This window comes from Elgaria multicarinata, chromosome 4 (genome assembly GCF_023053635.1).
Source record: "Elgaria multicarinata webbii isolate HBS135686 ecotype San Diego chromosome 4, rElgMul1.1.pri, whole genome shotgun sequence".
Classification (NCBI taxonomy): Eukaryota; Metazoa; Chordata; class Lepidosauria; order Squamata; family Anguidae; genus Elgaria; species Elgaria multicarinata.
This window is the reverse complement of record NC_086174.1, coordinates 68,552,663-68,575,910: the sequence shown is the minus strand read 5'-3', so window position 1 is coordinate 68,575,910 and position 23,248 is coordinate 68,552,663. Positions and strand designations below refer to the sequence as shown.

Below are 23,248 nucleotides of genomic sequence, written 5' to 3'. Positions count from 1 at the left end.
TACTGTGCTGTAGTTTTGTGCCAGTTTTTACTAGGGGTTCTTAGTGCTTGATTCATGAGCTCAAAATGTGTTCACAACACTTTGAGCCTATTTCACTGTGTGTCCTTCCATCTGTCTTGGCCTTAGTTTACCCTTCTGATGAATGGGATGCTAATTGGTGAAGAGGAGCAAAGAAATGGTACAGGAAGGGAGGGGCTCTTTTTCATTCCCTGCTCCAAATAACTCCCCAAATGGGTTTTCCTCTGTGGAATTTTTAAAGTATGTTTTCTGCATTTAAAACTCTACAGGGGGGCCGTCTTGATGGTGTCACAGTGGCGCTGCGTCCTCCCCCAAACACCACGGTTTTACTCTTGTGGGGTTGCGCCAGGTAATCTCCATGCCAAGTAGCAAGAGCTGGGTTTACGGCAGTCATCAGTACTTGAGGGGCCCCCGCCCCATCCCTCCCTGGCTTTTCCTCCTCTGTCTCTTTCAAAACCTATGACAAAGAACCTTACCTCATGAAATCTTCTGTAGCATTCTGCAGACAACTATAGACCAGATAAACAAACATTTACAGGCTCCTCCTGAAATCTGCAAAAGGAAAACTTCTCCCCACACCGAAGGCAGTGCGGGAACATTCCAGCTGCCATTCGACTCGCCGGCCTGCCCTCTGCCCAGGCAGATAGTGACCTATCAGGGGTTGCCATCTGCCCGGCTGCACCTCTGCATTGAAGATGGAGCAAGGTTAGATGGCTGAAGGGGGCTGTGTTCGCCTTCCTCCATCCTGAAAAGTTGGGGTAAGTCCCCGACTTTTAAAATGCGGGGCTTCTCTGGAAAGCCCTGCGATGGCTTCGAGGTGGCTGCTGCATTGTATAATTGATGCAGCAGCACCGCGGAGCCACCTCAGGGCTTCCAGAGTGTATAGACAGCTCTAGGGCAAAAGCTGTGTGTGAGGTGGGGGTGGAATGGGGTCAGTTTTGAAAGAAAATAGCAGGCAGGGAAAGGGGTTAGATGCCCCTCCCCTATGCTGCTTCTCGATTTCTGATCACTCCCCATGGAAGCAGCTTCTCATCTATATGGGCCACTACTGCTGTAACATGCTTTTGCATGCATTTATTTATTGCCCAAACACACGCCTTATAGAATATCCAAAGTGCCTGAAAATTAAAGCCACTTGAGTGTATAATGTCTTGTTTGGGCCTCAGTTTGTGTAGAGCAGTGTGAGGTCCAACAGGCCTAGCTCCAGTGCCTTACCTGGACTGAATGTGGGCCAAGAACCAGGGGCAACAGCCCTGAGCTGCCACCACCCCTGACCCATGGTGGTGGCAAAAATATTGGTGGTATGCATGGCAAACCATGGATCAGAGACTTACTTTAGGGGGCATTATGTGTTCCTCACAAATCTGGTAGCTCACAATCTACCCTTCTAAAGAGCTTGTGAGAATCAGCTAATATTCACTTTGGAATCAACCATCCTGATTGAAAAATCCTGGTGCTCCGAGGTGTGAATGTGCTAAATTTGTCCCTTTTCAGCCTCCACCATGGTTTGCCACTGCATTTGGTGGCAGACCCCTGGTTGTTGTTTTTTTGCTTCCACAACAACGTTGCATCTTGGTGGCGTGGTGATGGAGGCAGCATGAGTGTGGCCCTGGGTGGTCCAAGGAGTGGAAATTGGCCTCATGGACCTCCTCTATGTTGTCCTGCCCAAGAACATGGACATGAAGGTTCTGCTATGTGCTGGGGTGTCATGACAGACATGCAGGGGTTCCTCAGCAGCTGAGCCAATGCTGACAAGATTCTGTAAAGGCTGCAAATTGTGAAAAACTTTACCCTAAAGTATACATTTATTTAAATGCGTTAATTTCAAACAACCTAGTATGGAAGCACTCACCTGATAGTCACAGGTATTAAGTGAGTAAGCAGGTGGATGGAGAAGAGATGGAGCACGCACAGCATGGAAACTATGCAGGCTGCCAGGAGAGGGAAGACCTCTCCTCTAAGCCCTGCCTAGAAATGCAGTGAGCTGCTGGAGGAGGACCAGAGCTCTTTGCTGCTCCTCTGCCAGCTTCAAGCAGGCTACTGGGCCGATCCGCGGGCTAATGGGCTCTTTTACAAGGCTGATTTACCATATTTAATATTTATGCCACATCTTTCCTTTCATATAATTCAAGGCAGCTTGATATCTGCACCGTGTAGCTACTTGTTATCTAATACAATTTTATTAGAACACGATATTGTGGTTTGAAATTAAGATTTTGAATGGTCATTTACACCAGAGTTTTATGTTTGCTATTAAAAAAAAATAAAAATCAGAAGTGCCAATAACTCTCCCAAACAGGCTTGGTATATAGAATGCAAACCGCATATCATCCTTCCCAGGAGCAACTGTGGTCAAGTATGGTCAATTTCACTGAGATTCGTTCATGAGGAACCACTGTGCTAATGAATAACACAGGGACACTGAATGCTCTGATTCCAATTCATTGTGTGCTTTCCTTTCCACGGACATTTCATTGTTTCATTTGCACACAGCATATTCTGGCTCAAATGCTGGAAATAAAGGTGCGTGTGAGAAACTTTGTGTACAAAAGAAGTCCCATTAAGCGTTGAGTCCGTTTTACTGAAGCCCATTTCAGCAGAATTCAATGGGGCTATTCCTGCGTGTTATTCATGAATTTATGTGTGGTCACAGGAGCATGGCTTGCTTCTTTTAGGGTCAAAAGAATCCATTAGGGGACAAACAAAATGTTGCTTTGTCTCTTCTTTTTTTTAAAAAAAGAAAATGTGGTTCCCATGCCGTGGAACAGTTGCCAACAGCAGAAGAGAGATGGAGCCCACAGGGAAATGTATTGAAAGCAATGAAACAACAATTTTCACACTGTAACTTTCCCTTGTCTTGTGCATGGGTAGAGCTATAGACTTATTTTACAAGAAAGGGAGATGTTATTGTTTCATCTGTTTAGAACCCGTAGATAAGAATGCTCTTTTATGCATTCATGATCCGAAACCTAGTAAGCTCAAATGCTTAAATTTTTAAGTATTTAGTACCTATTTCCTGATTACCAGTATGATCCCATACATGCCTACTCAGAAGTAAGGCCCTTTGAGTTGAATGGGACCTACACCCAGATAAGTATGTATAGAATTGCAGCCTAATTGATTCACTGCACTAGTGGAGGAACAGCACTCTACTATCCACATGGGCTGCTCTATTCATTTCAGTTGAGGAGGCAGATCCATGTGTATGTTCCTTTGTGCTTGCAGAACTGCCATCTCCTTTGAAATGATCAGGACAGCCCACTGGCACTTCAATTTACACCTCAGACTTCGAATCAGAACAATGGAATTCAAAGTGAATGTTAGTTGATTCTCACAACCCTTTTAGAAGGGCGGATCGTGGGCTACACCAGTATGAACACTGAATGCATACTGAAGTAGTCTGCAGTGTGCCCAGCACCCAGTGTGTCCAACACCCAGAGCTCCATCAGATGGGGGGAAATCACGCTTTCCTACTGTCGTTTCTCCACTCTAGCTTTTGTTGCTCAATATTTTCTCTTTCTCAGAGAGAGGAAACAGGAAGTAAACAATGTGCATGTGGGCCATTTCTGTTGTGCCACTTCTCCTGCACACAGCAGGAGATAGTGGCAAGTTCCATTTCTAAAAATAATTCAGACTTACCAGGGTCTTTTTGCATTGCGGGAAGAGGGATAGAAGGGGTGGGAGATGCACAGGAGGCAAATGACATTGTGAATAGGACCCGCGAAAATCCGTGAATGCCCAAAATGAGCATTCAGTAAAATGCTCGTCTGATGATGCTCTCAGATTGTGGCTTGCCATGTCATCACTCTGCCCCCTTTTGGACATTTTGCAGTGGTGTAGAGAGCCATTGGTGAAATAATCAACAGAGCACTTCAGCTCTGGTAGCCACCTGTCATGTATAAGGGCCATGTATGTTGGTTGGTCTGTAATCCAAGTACTTGCATTTAACTAGATGGTGGATTGGGCTGTTAAAAGGCAGTAGATTTTAATTATTGCATTCACATAGTTTAAAATAACTAAATGACCAGGTGATTATAAATCCTTGTTCAGAAAAGCCCTGCTTGGTTTTCTTGGCTGTGTGTAATCCATTCTGATTTAATGTTAATGGTTGATTTAAGTAGAAACCCCAGAATTTCAATTCCAAACAAAAGTAAAATGCTTGTATGTTTCACCAGTCATTTTAAAATGCCATACTAACAGATTGTAATACATGCCAAAGTCAATAATCCTTTTATGATTTATTGGCTTTTGCTCTCTCTCTCTCTCTCTCTCTCTCTCTCTTTAAATGGAAAAACAAAAGAATAAAGTTGTTTAAATGTTTTATTTATTTATTTATTGCATTTCTATACCACTCAATATCTGAAGCTCTCAGGGCAGTTCACAGACATTATTTTGACAACAACTTTTTAAAAGTAACCATTGCTTTTGAAGCTCTCAAAAATTGTACTATTGTGTCTCGGAATAACCTTTTTTTGATATTCTCTCTCGGATCCCAAATACATGTATTAAAACTGTAAAGTTAAGACTATTAACAAGTCAAAAGTGTTCAGAGAGGATGCTGCACACATCGTTCTGTTACATACCACTGGCTATTAAAACAAGTATATTTTAACTTCACTAAGAGTGCAATCCTACCACATGCTCAATAGAGAGAGGGATCCAATCTCTGAACCTTCCATCTATACAAAGCCCTCCCAGGAAGAGCCCAGCAGGGCAGGAGGAGTGATGGAGGCATTTACAGCCTCCCATTCCTCCATTTGTTATTTAGAGCTAGATAGGCCTCTGTACCCATTTATTTTACTTATGCTGCTGGGGGCTGGGATGGGAACAGAGGTTCTTTCCTCTTCCTTCCCCACTTACTGTCATGCCTCCTTTCCATTATACCCATCCCTCTTTCAAGGCCACATGATTGATCATGGAAGAGAATCACCATGGAGCTTTACACAATTGGGCAATGTAGGGTTAGGGTGGGGGGAAATCCCTACTTGGATTCCTCCCCGTGGTCTTTGCTCTGTCTATGGCCTTGGGGTGGGAGTGGGGAATCCCCCATATCGTATGGCCCCTGGGTCATCCTCCCAGGGATCTTAGGATTACTGTCTAACTAAGGCCTTAGCTAGACCTAAGTTTTATCCCGGGGTCATCCCTGCCTGCTCCCGGGATCCCCTGTGTGTCATTTAGTTGCACAGGGATGACTCCGGGACGATCCCGGGCTAAACCTTAGGTCTAGCTAAGGCCTCAGTGAGTTGAAGTTATGTTACAGTGTATATATTTTTTTATTTATGAAAGATCTGGATGAAGAATACTAGGGTTATTTCATGTGTGACTTAAACTGCGATCCTGAACAAATTTAATTGGAAGTCAGCTCCATTTAATAAAATCAACCGACTTCCCAAAAAATATGTGTAGGAATGGGTCCGGATGTTGGTTAAGAAGACTTTTTATTAGTTCTTTCAATGCACCATCAGTGAAGATAAGATGCTCATCATAAACAGACTGGATGACTGAGCTTCAAGGTGTGTTCTCTTTGATGCTGCTTTAGGTGGTGAGCCAATCTGGATCCCATTTTCTTTTAAATATGATCCCACATACTCTGAATGCAGTGGCAAGCAGTATGTGAAACGGACATGGTACAGGAAATTTGTTGGTGTGGTTCTTTGTAATTCATTGAGATACAAGATTTACCTCAGTGACGACCTAAGAGGTATGTATTGATACATTTTACAGTGCTGTGATTTGATCAAAAACACCCTGAGGATTAAACCACTAAGAACATAAGAAGAGCCATACTAGATCATACCGAGGGTCTATCTAGTCCAGCACTCTGTTTACACAGTGGCCAATCAGCTGCTGGCCAGGGACCAACAAAGCAGGACACGGTGCAACAGCACCCTCCCACCCATGTCCCCCAGCAACTGATGCACACAGGCTTACTGCCTCGGATACTGGAGGTAGCACATAGCCATCAGGGCTAGTAGCCATTGATAGTCTTCTCCAGGAATTTATCCAACCCCCTTTTAAAGCCATCCAGATTGGTGGCCATCACTACATCTTGAGGTAGTGAATTCCATAGTTTAACTAGGTGCTGTGTGAAGAAGTACTTCCTTTTATCTGTTGTGAATCTCTCACCTGTCAGCTTCATGTGATGACCCCAGGTTCTACTATTATGAGAGAAGGAGAAAAACGTCTCCCTATCCACATTTTCAACACCATGCATGATTTTGTACACCTCTATCATGTCTCCCCTCAGCCTCCTTTTTACCAAGCTGAATAATCCCAGCTCTTGTAACCTTCCCTCACAGGGGAGATGCTCCAACCCCTTGTTCTTTTTAGTTGTCCTTTCCTGCACTTTTCCCAAGCTATATAATATCTTTTTTTTTGGTAGAGGCCAGTTAGACTGCTTTGCAGAAGCATCCTTGAGTCTGGGCTGTTAGCCATGAGAGAAAAAAGGGGGCCTAAGGATTGTGTGGAATGGCCTTATTCCATTTCTTTCTAACCCCATCCAAGGGATGCATGTTGGAAGCACGGCTGTTATTCTACCATGCTATTAAAATAAAGGCATTTGGCGATAGAATTAGGGCTGAGCCGAAATTCCATACTTGGAGATAGTATGAAAAGAAAGGGAGAGAGGGAGGCGAAAAGAAACCAGGTTGTTTTTCATTCTGTATTAAGGAATGGTGGGGTTTACTGGATGCAAGCATTGGCTGCAACTTTCTCCCCTCTTTTTCTTGCCAAAATATAGCTTGGCTGCCGTGGCAAGGAACAGCAGTGGGTCAACTCCTAGTGTCTCTCAGTGGACTGCATCACGTCACTTTGAGCGATGCTCTGTCCTGATGCTTAGGCCCTGTTGTTTTCTTTTTTAAAAAATTGATGTGACCCAATACTGCTTGTTCCAGATAAGCCCGCCCTCAAACATCTGGAGAATTTCTTCCCCTTTAGAAATCAGATAAAATACCACCCCACTTTCGTGGACCACTGCACTTTCAGCTCAGCTCCGACTAGAATCATACCATGAGTTTTTAAAGGAGCGCATCATTGTGCTTGGGAATTAGGAGGAGGCAGTTTGTTGTGGGTAAGGGTTAGCTTTACAGGACTGTACGCTATCCACTTGGAGATGAGAAATGGCTGTCCCGTTGTGATTATGCATATTCTTAATTACACATGGACTAATTGCACCTAATGCAAGGAGTCTTTTGCTCTTTAAAGCAGCTTTCAGGCACAGTTGCAGGATGAGCTAGTGTGGAAGATAAAGATATCTTCAACTGTGATTGTCAGCCAATAGCAGACATACAAGTCTGTTTTATTGACTTCAGGAATTTTGGCGAGGATTGCTGGCTGGCTTTCATACTGTGCCAGTAGATTCTTTTGCCACAATGCTCCTATTATTTCTGAAATATATAAAACTAATAAACAAGTTCACTTTTGAGATCGGCACCCATCATTTCTAGATTAGTATAATTTCTGTCTGAGCCTTTACTTACCCTTTCATTAGACAGAAATCTCAGGCATGATCTATGGCCGAGGCAAGCTATTTCAACAAGAAACATTCTGAAACCCTTACAGGTCTGGATGGCGACCTTTGTGCTGGAGTTTCAAAGATTTTTCTCTCCTTTCATTTTTGGTTAGAAATAGAATGTTTATGTATTTCTACACTTTCACATTACTGACCACTACCTAGAAATCCTATTGCTGCTAGCCTGAATAAGTTCTGCTTTTATCCCATCTATACATTTGTGGATATTCAGGGTTGGGTACAATGACTCCCTGTGGCACCAATCCAGAGGTTGTCCTGCAAGGATCTTCCCAGCTACAAGATGGCTGTCTTGAAGAGCCTCCTGCCCTCATCTGCAAGCAGATACTGAGCACTGGCCATTTTGAGGATGGTTCATTAGCACAAGACTGCCACACACATACCCACAAGCACTGATGCCAGATACCGAATTTCCTAGTGCTGGGGCAAAATGCCCTCTATCCTCCCACCCCATATTCGCCATCCCATTTGGAGGAGGTGAATTTTGGATTTGATAATTCCCCTCCCCCCTGAGAAGATTCTCCTTCAGTTTTACATGCGGAGGCTTAACAGATAGTTGTGACAGCAGTGGCAGATTTTAATTTCTTCTTCTTTGTCCTCTTCTTCTTCCGGTTCCTCTTATTTACAGAAAAACATTGTCTTTTCACTACCATAAGCAATTGCATTGAAACAGTATTGTTTTTTAAGTAAGAAAAGGCTCTACTGACCCTACATTGGGGGTGAAGAACATCAGCCCCAGTGGCCAAATCCTGCCTTCCTGGGGTCCCAGCCTAGCCCCCTGGTCCCCCATTTCATCCAACCACCGATCATTTGGCAGTTTCTTGGCTTCTGTGCAATTTGTCCCCATTCTGAAAGGTTGAAATGCCTCTCCTAATGCTTAGTTAAGGGCACTAAGAGCTTTAAGCTACGGTGTGGTGGTATTTTTGGCCCCCTTTGCCTCTGTCCCTATCTTGTCTTCCTTTGGCCCTGCCCACCACTGGAATGCGGCCCCTGAGAACTTCTCCAAAATGGAAACTGACCGTCTGACTCAAAGAGATTCAATAACCCCTGCTCTACATAGTAAGCTGGAGCCCCGAAAATGTAACAGGAAGCCCCTCTCCCTGGGAACATTCAGCTTAACTTTAACAAAAATTCTCATATGCTCAGCGCCCTTTTTCATTTGAGGGATCCTGTCCATTAAAGGTAGCTGTGACATCACCGACCTTTACACTAGGCCCATCGCATAAACCCTTCTCAGGCCAAGCACCACCACTTGAAAAACTGAGGGAAGGTTAAATAAAACCTTTCCCCTAGCTATGAGGGAAACAGGTTTAGTATTGGATCTCTCTGAATATACTATGGGTATAATCTGGTGTAGGTGTTTAATAAACTGTAAGGCAGGTAAATAATGCCAAGCTGACACATGGTATTTGGTAGGTAACAAAATAATAATAAGTTTATTGTTATTTAAAAGCTTTAAATAAAAATATAATACTTTCAATCCTGCCTAATCTAAACTCTCCACGCACCAACCACCTCACTGTCTTCACACCAATCCTAAGTCCCTAGAATCCAAACACCTCAATAAACAACTCTCTCTCACTCACTCCTCAAACTTACATACCTCATAAACTCCCAACACTCTCCTTATATACTCCTTTCCCCACCACCACCTATTACATCATAAACCACTCCCACTCAGTTCTAACATTCCATACTTACCAGACATACTAATCTAGACATATACAAGATACTAAATTGTGGGGTAATGCCACAGTAGCTGTGGGTACAAGCCTCTCCCTGCACATGAAACAATGCCCTTGCTATACTGAAGTAATTGTAACTTCTAACCACACATTGCAACTTTTACAGATACATTTTTCAGCATCGGGGATAGCTGGGGAAGAGGTGAAGATCATTGCCAGTTTGTGGATTCTCACTTGGATGGAAGAACAGGACCGCAGTCCTATGTAGAAGCCCTGCCTCCTATTCAAGGTAAAAAAATCCAAACACAACATGAATACTGAAGATGTGCATTGCACACCAGTTGTGGATTAGACAGCTTACATCTGGGTCCTCATATGAATGGTTTTCAACAAAATGATGCCTTCTGATCACAAGCAAAGAAAGCACTATGCAAATTCACTGAATTATTGCCTTGCTGTATATTGTTAGCTCCCCTTTGATGGCTTTTTTTTAATGTAACCTGTATGTGGTGGTGTGTTTTTTATAAGCCTTGGGTTTTTAGTGTAGAAACTGAACTATTTATTCACCAAAGTCATAGGATCATACTGTGCTTTGCTATCTAAGCAAGGGCAGTTAATTCAGATGTGCACAGCCACCTCTAAGAAGCTGAATATGAAACACAAGGAAATTATGGAATTGGCACAGTGGTCCGCATTTCAGAAAGGATGCCACATCGGTGGCAAAGAATTCTGGGAATCTGCTAATGCTTTAAGTAGTGAAATTCTTTCTACAAATTCTTTTCCTCTATCAATTTTTGTTAAAAGAAAGGTTGCTCCTATGCCTGTTTATTTTGTTTTGACTTCTATTTCGATTGCTTGTGCTGATATTTCAGCCTCCCTTTTGCTGCCCTACTCTTCTTCCACTTTGTTCCTCACCAGTGATATAGTAGCGGTAAGGATACAGGGGAGTGCAGCTCTGGGACCTTTTTCAGTGCAGGAACAGTGACATCATTTGCCAGAGCACAATGGTGATAATGCATTTATCTGGCAAGAGCCATTCCTGCATTATTTTAAAAGACAAAGGTGTCCATTCATTGCATTGATGTTGGAATGTGACACAATTGTCCTACAAGTTGTTATCAAAATGAGCCTTACTGACATGTGAAATGGCTGCCTGTGTGCTACATGGTACTTTATTTATTGATTTATTTATCAAATTGGCTAACAGTCCAGGTCCGGGCCCGATTCAAAGTGCTGGTATTAACATACAAAGCCCTAAATGGCTTGGGGCCAGGTTATTTGAAGGAACACCTCCTCCTATATGTACCTGCCCGGACATTAAGATCATCCACAGGGGTCCTTCTCCGTGAGTCCCTGCCAGAGGAAGTGAGGCAGGTGGCTACTAGGAAGAGGGCTTTTTCCGCTGTGGCACCCCGGCTGTGGAATGAGCTCCCCAGAGAGGTCTGTCTGGCGCCTACACTGTATTCTTTTCGTTGTCAGCTGAAGACCTTTTTATTTTCTCAGTATTTTAACTCCTAAATTTAAACTTTGCTGTTTTAATTCTGTATTTTAATCCTATATCAATTTCTGCTGTGTGGTTTTATCCTCGTTGTGGTTTTTATATTGTATTTTGTATTTGGGTTTTTAGATTGTTGGATGTTTTATTATGTTCTTAATGGTTTTAATTTTTGTGAACCACCCAGAGAGCTTCGGCTATTGGGCGGTATAAAAATGTAATAAATAAATAAATAAATAAATAAATAAATTTATATGTCACTCAACTGACAAATGGCCTTGCAGCAGTTGACCATCATAACGAAAAATACGCTGAAAACAAAAATTTAAAAACAATACAATAACAACCAAAACCATAAATGCAACAATGAAAATCAATCAAAATATTAAAATACTGTAGCTTTAAAAATATTTAAAAGTCAGCAGTAAAGTTAATAATCAAAGCAACAGATTAAAAACTAAATGCCTGCTAGAAGAGGAAGATCTTTACCAGGCATCTAAACATATTCAGTGAAGATGCCCAGTGGATCTTCCTTGGAAGGGCATTCCACAGATGTGGGGACTACAATGAATCAAAGCTTCATACATGCCTGCCATCTTTACTGGCCCAGAGGCATTGGTGGATGAATGAAGATGGTCCCTAGCATACCTGTGAAAAGTATAAGAAAGGAAAGGAAAGGAAAAGGTGTCACTATCTGTTGGGGACCCTTGAGGCTGTGAGGGTCCAGATCTAGCAGCACCAATGGTGAACACACTCAAGGGAAGGCTTTCAAGAAGGAATTCTCAAATGAACTTGTATCAAACAAAACAAAGCAAGATTTCAGAATGGGCCATTGGGTTGTGCATCACATTTCTGTGGCTCTGCGCTAGAACTGCAGTGGGAAATCAAGGTGGCCGTCCAGGACGATATCATTGCCAAGAACTGTACATGGTCAGGAGTAGCATCCTCTTGGATCTTCCCATGTGAATCTGTCCTTGCTTTCTGAAGTACAAGGTACCAATTCCCGCTGCAGCACTGAGAGCTGCTAAAAGCCTAAAATACAGCACAGCAGACTCTCAGTGAAAAGCCCTTGTGTTTCCCTTTCTTCTTGCGTGACATGTTGGAAGAGTCCAATTGGGCTGGCAGTCAGCTGTATAGTGGCCCCAAAAAGCTCAGTTTCAAGAGAGGGAAGGACTGTTTGGGCTTACAGTAGTGATAGAAAGGACAGAAGGAACTTCATTTAAGGTGCTACTTGGAACAAGGACATAGAAGGAACTAAGTTGTGGCCATGTGCAATAACACAGTGGCAATCCAATGGATGATTGCGCATGCAGTAGGGTTAGATCTCACTACTTTTTCATTGTACCTGTATTTTCTCTATGCTGAGGAGATCACTCCTTTGCTGTTGTTAAGATACTAACCCTGACACTTTGACTCCTACAGGTTATTATCGCCAGTATCGACAAGAGCCGGTATCGTTTGGACGCATTGGATATATGACACCTTACTATTATGTGGGCTGGTATGAGTGTGGTGTACCCATTCCAGGGAAATGGTAACTGTGCTGCGGTCTTCCTGCAGTTCTTCAGCACAGTACATCCAGCAGTGCCTTTCGATTGACTGTTATTGGAGGACTCTGAGCAGTTGGCGTGGCGGAGAGAGGAAAACAAGAACACGGGATGGAAGAAGAAACTAGCAAAGACTCACGAGACATTGATGAAACTCAATACTGTAGAGAGTTTTGTCATCCTAAGTCTCTGGTGCTGCTTGATTGTTCTGCTTCAGAGCACATACAGGATTTCGTTTGGGCGTCCTGCCTTTTCTCCTTGCATTTCAAAAGCATGGAGATGTAGCTGCAGTGGGTGCCATCTGTGCTCAATGAAACCTAATATATTCGGCTAGCCACAGAAAATTGGAATTGTGATATATCTTGCAAGGAACGACTTAAGCATGCTGTGCTTGCATTATGGAATGCTAACCACTTTTCACTGCTATTAATGGAATTCTCTTGCCTTCCAAAGGCAAAGTCTTATGCTTCAGAATGTTGCTATGCAGTCATGTTGTGTTACTAAACACCCATGAAAACCAATCAATGTTACTCAAGACTTCTCCTGTGGGTCTGCACATTGCTGGAAGAAATACCAGGTTCACTATGTAAATTCAACTTTTTAAAAAAAACAAAAAAGACCAACAACAACCAGTACTGTATGCTTGCAGAAGTACTTCTTAGAACTTGAGGTTTTCTTGTTGATTTTGATAAATACGTCTATGGGATGATGTTTTATGTAAAAGGTGCTATTAATTAACAAGTTTTCTAAAAAAAAAATTCTGTGAAAAATATACTATGCACAATACATTAACCATGTAAAGAACCAGGCTTATCTTCTTGTGAGTACTGTTGAACTGTAATGATGTTGAAGTTTGTATAAAATAGAAGAATTCAGAATCAGGCTCCTAGCAAGTGATGTTTCTATGACAGTGAATTATTTGGTACTAATATAAGTAACATACCAATATAAATGCTAATCTAATGAGATAACGATGTGTAAGTTTAACCCATGTCCAATGGTCTTTAGAACCCCATAGATAGAATCATGAACTACCGTATTTCTTTGATTCTAAGATGCACTTTTTTCCCATATAAACATCTCTAAAAACAGGGTGCGCCTTAGAATTGCGGGTGCGTTTATTATTTCTTAGACTCAAAGCTATTTTTCTGTTGGTGGTACTGAAATTAGTGTGCGTCTTACAATCGATGGCATCTTAGAATCGAAGAAATACGGTAGCTAAGCTGGAATACAGAAAGAGACTTTGGTCTCAATAAAACCAATTCTGACTTAACTTCAAATACTTTGTTTACTTACATGAGAGAAGATGGCATTGAACTTGGGCCCAAACTAGACGTAACATTAAATGTGTCACTGCAGTTTATATGCACATTTTCTAAAAAATGGGGGTGGGGGGTGGCAAGTAGGATAAGAACCATCATAATGATGGGGGTGGGGAATTCAGCCCTTTCCCACCAGCCATATTCCTGATGAAATAAATTGCAGTTCTTTCCCCCCAATGGGAACTTTTCACCCAACGCAAATAGGAGTTTTGTTGGGTTTGTGGTGGGATAGAATTATCATCATCATCATCATCATCATCATCATCATCATCTGTATACCGCCCCATAGCCGAGGCTCTCTGGGCAGTTTACATAGGGTTAAACCCCTCCTCCCTGCCCACAGGGTCCAAACCTGCAAAAAAAACCAACCCATTTTTTTTTAAAAAAAGTGCAAATTCAATTCAATAATGCATTTAATGTCACAACTAATATAGTTCCCCTTAGTGCATGGGATTGGACTACACGTTTGCCTAAATGCAAGAACTTGCTGGGGTGAAAATCATGCTCTCTGTTCAAGTGGAGAGTATTTCCTCCTTATTACTTATTTAGGCCAAGATCCAAACAACTGTGAAGATTAATTCCATGAACCCAAGGGACTTGAGACTTATTTTTTTCTGCACAGCAATTCCGAATTACTTTTGAAAAGGAAGGGAGTTTCAAAAGCACTTCATAATATGGCATGAAGATCAGTCGTTAAATCCACAACACACCCCATCATGCCCTGGCCTAGCTTGAGTCCCTTGCATGACCTTAAATATCTCATATCCCTATAGACCACAGAAGTTATTTAATATCATGGCAGACGTACAATGCAGGACTTATTTTCAAGCCCTAATTTCTGTTGTGAAAATCCCAGTGCCTTTAGTCTGGTATGAAACCCTTGTTAGTTTGGTCTGTCAGAATGCAGCATGGAAATCACATGTTCTTTAAGCACAGATTACATATCATAGTTGTAATCCAGAACTCTGTATCTCTCCAATGCACTTATGAAGCTCCATCTGTGTAGGAGCCACCTCGTTTTGTTTTATGTTGGTGAATGCATGCACAACATCCCTGCATTCATAGAATATTTAAAATAATGAGGTGGCCTCTGCTCATATGCAGTACATGAATACATAAGAGTCTCTTGTCTGCACAGCAGCTATTGGGTCCATTTTGCATTTGAGTAGAGTGCATTTGGTTTTATGTCAAACACCAAAGTGGTATGTTTGCTCATTCTAGCCTACAATGCAGCTTTTCTCTTGAGTTCAGGGTCAATTCTCCCACAAACCACGGGGGCCCCACCATTTCCCCCACTCCATTGCACCATCAAATTTGCCACCGAAATTTGGCAGTGTGTTGGTGGCAAACAAGCAGCCAATTCCCTCCCCGTTTATTGGTGGAAGAGGCTGGCTTAGCAGCAGTGATCAGTGCTCTTCTTGCATGCTGTTTCTGAGCTAGCTCATTAGCTCTCCAGACATTTTGGTCTGAAATGAAGAGGCCCCGCCGAGGAGTCTGATGATGCAGTGGAGCCTTTAAGATGTCTCTCCCTTTAGTGCAGGGGAGGTGCAGCCACCCAGGCTCAGATGTGGCAAGTAAAAAAGTTACACAACTCTTCTGAGCCAGGCTGGTAATTCCCCAGCACTCTTGAGGTTTAATGGAGCAGGGCTCTGATGCCCTCATCCCCCTAGGGGCAACGCCAGCTAGGACAGAGAAGGTCTAAACTCCCCAGGCTGAAGAAGCTGAGAAAAATGTGGCTCATATGGCGTCTCATCTTGCCTTTTTGGTGCCCCCCCCCCCCGCTCCGGCTGCTGCCAAATTTACCATGGCAAAACACCCCCAAAAAACAGCAGGATGCTGCAGAAACCTGCAACACGGCAATTTTTTTTTTGGCTATGTTACTTTTTTTCACTTTGGAATGAACCAATTTATTTTAAAACCAGGCTTGGTTTGAGCATGCACACACCTTTGATCCATGACACATGCCCCAGAACTGCCTTTAAATTATTAACACTGAAATCAGTGTTAGGTGTGTTTACAATTTAATTTTCCCATCGTCTGTGGCAGTCTTTCCCCACCTGGTGCCTTCCAGATATTTTTTTATTACATTTATATCCCATCTTTTTTCTTCCATAAGGAACTAAAAGCAGCATATATAATCCTCCTCTCCATTTTATCCTCACAACAACAACCCTGTGAGGTAGGTTGGGCTCCCAATCCAACATTCTAGCCCCAGCCAGTGTGGCCAATGGTCAGGCACACTGGGGGTTGCAATCCAAAACATCTGGAGGGCATCAGGTTGGGGAAGACTGGCTTGGGGCATTGTGGGAAATTTAAATGGTGGGCAGACCCAGCTATCCCAGAATGATTGAAGTACTGCTGCCACTGGAGGGGAGCAGCCCTGATAAATGACCCCCACACACACACATAGAGCACTTTGCTGAGGGCCTCCTTAAGCCTGGAGCTGGCTCTGTTTAAAGCATACCTCCCATCAACATTGTGTAGGTGTCTCCAGTAGCTCAAAACATTAAAAGAGTATCCTAAAATAATTTACACTCCTAAAAATCTAAAACTGGAGTACAAAACGTGGCAGAAAGACCAGTAAAGCCAGTCACTCCTCTTGGAACATCTTAGTTATTTCTTCAAACTCTCAAGGGTGTTTAAGAATTACGCCCACCATGTGGAACGCTGACACAGCTAAGCCCTTTTCAGCTGGTTCTACCTGGGGGACCATCACGTTGAAATCAGTCCACTGTCTCTATGATCCTTCAGTCCTTTTGTCATGTTCATGTAAACCAATTTGGTTCTTCTTGCAAGATTTATTGAATAATATTTTCCCATCACCCATCGAACATGGATCAGAGCGTGTGCTAGAGGGGATCTACACTAGTATATGAAATGTTGTTTTTACAGTCATTGAACGTTTTGTTTTTGAACTATTTAAAACGTAGCAGTTTTTAAAACATTTACTTACTTTTCTCTTTCCGTGGGAATGCATTCCTTTTGGCCACACTAAGAAAATAAATCCATTTGTTCTATTCTGCCAATTTCCCCTCCCACTCCTTCTTCTCTCTGAGACAATCCTCCACCTACAAACAATCCAGCAAGCAGCCTCCCAAAAGTGAAACTGGAAGTGTCTGCAAAAAAGAGGCTTGAAAGAAAAAAACGGCTCCAACTTTGGGTGCAGAAATTACATAAACATGCCCCCAGGAATGTGATTGGCTAATTAAGAACTACAGGAAACCCATTTAATATGATGAAATTGGCCACATCATACCAAATAGAACGACTTATTTCAGAGAAGTTCAAAATAAAAACTGGAGAACAGACAACAATAAAACATCACAAACTATAAGTCATGTGGCGAAATACTACCAAACGCACACTTAAAAAGAGTAAGACACGTTCTAACTTGACTAGTGTAGATCCCCTCCTAGTCCCTAATTGGGGCATAAAACAGAATGGTAGGAGCCCTGCATAACAGCCATGGACACGATGGAAATATTGTTCAAGCCAAATAACAGCAGCAATGGACAAGTGGCCTCCACCGATTCCTCCTCATTTCCACCTCTTCTCCTATCTTCAGCTGTTTCCTAGCATGAAATATTGACTTATTTTTCAGCCAGGGAGCATGCTATTCCCTTCCCTTATTGACATAGGCGTGTGCATCACATTTCCTTTGGGTGCGCACCCAGGATTTTTTTTAAAGGCAACATTTATTGAATACTCAATCATAAAGGAGCATTTTCATTAATTTATTTATTAAACACTCTAGACCCTGATATCCTACTCTGCTTTTGGCTTCCCTGACTGTGGGAGGTCTGTCACAGGTGGGGGAGAGGAATGAGGAGAATGAGCCCCCAGCATTGGTGGGCTTTATGGTGACACTGGCCAGAGGAGGGACTTAGAAGGCGATATTAGTCTTCAAGGGCCCTCTTCCTGGCCTCTTTGAAGTGTGGCTCCCATCAGAGTAGCTCCCAACAGAGCATTCCAGAGGGCAGTGAGAGAACTGTTCCCATTGCATCTGGATCCCTACTCAATGGCCCCCTCAATTCAGCATTTATTGCTTGAGATATTAGGGTGTGCCTAGGGACACCCGACACACCGCTTGTGCACGTCTATGCATATTGATGCTATTGTGCTGTGGATTACTATATATACGCTCTGATGGATGATTTACCTCAGCTTGCAAATAAGAGCCAAATTACACATTATGCTAATCATGTAAACATCTAACTGAGAGTTAGCTTTTTCTTTAGTGCAAACATGTGTGGCCCCAATTGGATTAGGCAGCAGAGTATTAACCCCCACACACACACACCATTTGCTCCCCCCCAAAAGGGGGTTACTAACAACAACCAAAAGCTTTCATGGACACCAATGGATATGTTTTCCTTTTGTTAACCCGCCTCAAGGGGGGATTTGGAGAAGCAAACATTGAGGGAAGGGTTAATCCTCTCGTCCCAGTGCACAATGGTTCCAATCCAAATTGGAACTGCAAATGCTTATAGTAGAGAGTAAAGAAAAAGCTATCCCTCAGCTAACATAACATGTATTTTGACTCTGGGAGATCTTTACATGGCTTCCTTGATCAATACTACTACTACTACTACTACTGATGATGATGATGATGATGATGATGATGATGATAATAATACATCAGTCTTCAGCATCACATCAAAAAACTATACGGAAAACCTTCGGAATCTGGCGCCCAATCTACATCAAGCAGGATATAACACTTTAAAAACCGTATGAAAACGGTATATGTAATGTGTCCTGGGCCTGAACAGTTGTCATAACCATTATAAACCGTTATAAGCAGTAGTGTAGATCCTGACCGGGCCTACCAAAATACCTCCGCACCAACATCCAGAAAGCAGTCATACTTAAAACATGCTCGGTAGTCCGGAAACTTCCGAATCAGTAAAAAAAACCCAGCATGACTTGGCAAAATCTGTCATATCTGTCTAGAAAAACAGCCACAAATGAGAAAAGAGAGATAATAATAGTAGAATAAAATGATGATGATGATGATGATGATGATGATGATGATGATGATTTCCAGTTTTCACTGTTTCCTCTTACTGGAGAGGGTTGCAGCCAATGAATATGTTGCTAAAGCACATTGCTCTTTCCTCTCTCACAATTCAGCTGTCATTCTGACCCAGTTCTCAAGTCTCTCTGGGGTTGCACTGAACTGTACCTCTCTTTTTCCTCATCCTTCTCTCATTCCCAAGGAACACATGTCAGAGCTGCCCTTTGAGCTGATCAGCCTGTTTTCATAGTTTTAAAACTAATCTTTTGGAATGGATTCCTAGCACCAGATGTCTGCAATTTACAGTTTTTCTTAGCTTTTTTGTTGATCCAGCTTCGCTCTTGAATACATATATTATATTATACCTATAGAATAAAACAACATGTGATTATGCACTGAATTATTATTATTATTAATAATAATGATAATAATGATAGTGATTATGATGATATAATAATTTTACTGATGTAGTGTTTTTCACAAATATATTTGGGATGGCTGGTGTACTCTCTGCAGCAGGGATGACCAACCTCTATAAGCTTGGGAGCCAATCTGTTCTCCAGAGAAGAGTTGGAATGTTGGAAGTGCATTTGCTATGCAAACTGACATATACACGATCAGGCTCCATAATAAAGCTGGGGACTTCGCAACTATATGGAGAACATCCCTACAGGCCACATCCAAATGAGAGATGTATGGATAGGAAAACACTACTACTCTGTTCTGATTGCAAGCCTGGTACACTGAGCTCTTTGCTTCAAAGGGCCCATCTAGGTTGCATTCCTGATCTGCCTTCCAGCTAGCCGATACTGAGGAGTCAAGCCCAGTGCAACCAGCTCTATCCTGCCTAAGATTCATAGCCATTTCCTCAGTCTGAGCAACCTGTTGCTAGTGTGCTTGCACTCAGATGGTGACCTCCGTGCCTAATCTGGACTTTGCATAGGCTTTTGCCACCTCCAGCCTTCTATTGTGGTCTCCTTTGGATCCAACTGATTTTGACTATAACCCTGGCCGGATCTACACTACTGCTTTAAAGCGCTTTATAACAGTTTTGAAAACGGTATATGGAGTGTGTCCTGGGCCCCAACAGTGTAGATCCTGCCTATGTCTCTTACCCTTCTAATTTCTGTTTACCTACCCTGGAATTTGTACATTCTACTTGGCTCTGACTCTACACCTGCCTCTCACCCTTGAATGCCTTCTGTAGAATTTAACTTCGCCTGTTTTAAATATGGTGGATGAATCTGTCAATTTCAGGTTCTCTCCATTTCTCATTTTTCTAATTTCAAACACACACACACACACACACAGAGAGAGATAAATATTAAAAAGATGTGTAAAATTGTATGAATTTTTATGGGCTATTCTTCTAATACAGGCAGTTTTGTATGCAAGTGTGCCTAATATATATAATTCTGGCACGTAATTTTCCTAATATAAAGCATTTTTGTTCATTATTTTCACAAATGTATGCATTTTCATATGCATTATTTTGATAGGAGAACTCCAAAGTTCTGAGAAATGCAAATTTTAAAGGATAACTGAGTTTTGGTTCATGTACTTGTTCAAATGTGTGAACAAGTACATGGACTTTAAAATGCGAACCCAGGAAATCCCCCCTTCTGGCATCCCAATCACCAGTCCCCTGGACTGACAAAATAGGAGCTGACCCCTGCTGAAGCCTGAGAGTTAAACTTTGGCAGTTTCCCCCATAGACATCCAAATTGCTCATGAGCCATGGTACAAGTGAGTTAGAGTTAATAGCTCCTCACAGGCCCAGCCCTACCAAAATGCTGAGTAAGTGGCCACCTCAGCAGATGGATGCTGAGGGGTGGGGGAGGTGGCCTGCCCTAAATCCTCTAAGCTATCCTGCTACCCTTAGGTGCTATGGAAGTCGTTGTCCTGTCACCAGGGTTCAAGGATGATTCAACTGCCAGTCTGGTCAGTTTCTGTCCATAGACTAGGAGGGGGCCACCATCTTGTTTTGTAAACCCCTATAATAAAGATGGATTGCCACTTGCCTGCACCCTCTGCTTCTAAATCTCTTGGGTTTCTTTATTTTAAACAATGGCAATATACCTTTATTATTGATTAGAGGGCTTTGTCTATAATTCTGAATTCACTCCAATCTATTTTTGGTGAGAGCTATAATTTCAAACTATAACTTTGCACATGCTGTATATTGGAGGTGCTGTTTCTTCTAGGGATGGATGAACCATACCATACACAGCTTGCTGAACCAGCACCACTGTTTGGTTCCCTAAGCTGCCAGTTGGTCTGTGGGTGCCGGAGAAATGGGGCATGGGCGCTCAACTCCTTAATGGGCTGCCACTTTGCATAGAAATGGTGGCTTGTTGTTTTACGTAAAAGGCATCTTACACAAATGGCAGCTGTAAAGCAGCCTAGCATGTAAGATTACAGGAGCGAATGGTCAATTTCTGCCAGTAATCTTGCCTACATGGCCGTTTTATGGCCGCTATTTGCATGAGATGTCATCTACGTAAAACAACGATCCACCATTTCTATTCAAAATGGTGGCTCACTGAGTTGTCAGGTGCCAGTGCCTGCTTGTTGGGCACCTACACATTGCTCAACAGAAGGAAGTGGCAGCGGTCCACAGATGGGAATCTAGTAAGCCAGGTAGGGCAGAGTCCATCAGACTCCACCCCCCATCTCAACCTCCCATGGCATCCCTAGTTTCTTCATCTCATTCCTCTTTTTCCATCTACTCTAGTTTCCTTCACTATACTTCTAAATGTGCAGCACTCTTTCTATGTAATATTACTGTCAAGAGTGGCCTTATCCAACCTCTTACTGAAATCTGAAACTAATTTCTCTAAAATATTCATAATTAACTTAAAGGCAAAGTTATTAGAGCTCTCCCATAAACCTTCTCGGCTTTGAAACACTCTTATATGTAATCTGAGATTGTTTTACAAGTCCATGAAGGAATGTTTTCTGCAAGCATGCTTGTATTGGTATCCAAGAATCTTTCAAAGTAGGATTTTCTATCTCTCTGTGTGGGAGTGTTCACTGTAAAATATAATAATTGCCTTTAAGTCCAATCTTGTTAGCTGTTATGCCAGGAAATAAATGTTCAGTATCCAATATGATCACTGTGCTAACATAATATGGCCTAGCTAGGGCATAAATAGGCAGTGATGCACTGGCCATTTTTGACACGCAGGGGCTCATAGCCCCCATAGCCGGGGCTGCAATTAGAGTCCAAAACTGCAGGCAGCGGTATGGATCCATATCAACAAACCAATTCTAGACACTTTCATGATTTCATCTCCACCAGGAACAAGACTTTTGTAAAGCTAATGGGGATTTATTGCCCATTCAAGATGAACCCACCCCAAAATACTTTACATAAGTATAAGGAACGTTATATATTGTTGCTGGGGGAAAACATTCCCCCTCCCCAGCTACTGTGAGAGGAATCAAGGAATTCGGGGGTGGGGGGAGTCCTACAACTTCGAGCTGGCTGGAACATGCTAGGAATTGTAGGACTTTTTCCATTTAAATATGCATAGGTTACACCTTTAATGAACAGGGCTTGCACAGGAACATTTTAGAGTGTTGTGATTATTCTACATCTGAATCAAAACTTTCTTTCCATCACTGCCATCCAACTTGTTATTTTCAACAAATTTCCAGCCCCACGCAATCAACCGGACAAACCTCGAACCTGTGTTGCCTCAACCCCCAATCTGCTAAATGGATGAGGGTGATCTGGGGCTGGGGGAACTTATAGCTCTATCACACCTAGGAAAAAATGCTGGCTACTGTTGCTTCCCTGTCCTCGCTCAGTTACTTCCTGATTGAAAACAGGAAGTAAAAGGAGTATGAGGCCCATTCCCATGGGAGTCGGAAATGCCTCATTTATTGATTGATTTGATCTGATCTGATTTGTACCTTACCTTTCTACCAAAAAAAGACACTCAAGGCAGCCTACAATCACAAATAAAAACAACAATAAGCAAATAATTTAAACACAACTAAAACCATCATGACCACCACCACAACAACAACATAGTGAAAACAGCATGCAACTCAACAGACCTGCTTACACACCAAAGACCAGCTCGGATAAAGTGCTCTTTGTCTTTGCAGAAGAACAGCAGAAACTAGTGAACCTAATCTCCTGTGGTGATTGTATAGTCATTGTACCTTTAAAAGAGCGGGGATTATATCCAGCTGGAGGGAGAAAGGATATAAAAGGAGACTGGGAATACCAATTCTCGAAAGAAAGGAAGAAAAGAATTATACTCACTCCACATGGGTGGAAGCCCCATTAAACTCAAAGGGACTAACTTTTGAGAAGACCTGTACAGGATTTATTTATTTATTTATTTATTTATTTATTTATTTATTTATTTATTTATTTATTTATTACATTTATATACCACCCCACAGCCAAAGCTCTCTGGGCGGTTTACAACAGTTAAAAACAGTAAACATCAAAAAAGTATACAAAATTTAAAAAAACCATCAGAAACACATAGACAACAGTATAAAAACAACATTATCTGTTTAAAAACAACAGGATTGCACTGTTCGTTATTCAATGGGGCTCAAGTGGCTTTTGGACACTTAATCATGTGATTTCTAACCTTCTGAATTTCCTTATACG

At 42.2% G+C, this 23,248-nt stretch overlaps 1 protein-coding gene across 1 annotated transcript in view; it reads left to right on the top strand.

Annotated features, from left to right (window-relative positions):
• FNDC1 (fibronectin type III domain containing 1) overlaps positions 1-13,151 on the top strand; it is a 133,519-nt gene extending 120,368 nt beyond the window's left edge. The window contains exons 18-20 of the mRNA XM_063124489.1: positions 5,558-5,719; positions 9,398-9,520; positions 12,149-13,151. Of these exons, the coding sequence (XP_062980559.1) occupies positions 5,558-5,719; positions 9,398-9,520; positions 12,149-12,264 (401 nt within the window). The 3' untranslated portion in view covers positions 12,265-13,151. The remainder of the gene's footprint in view (positions 1-5,557; positions 5,720-9,397; positions 9,521-12,148) is intronic.
• The last annotated feature ends 10,097 nt before the right edge of the window (positions 13,152-23,248 follow it).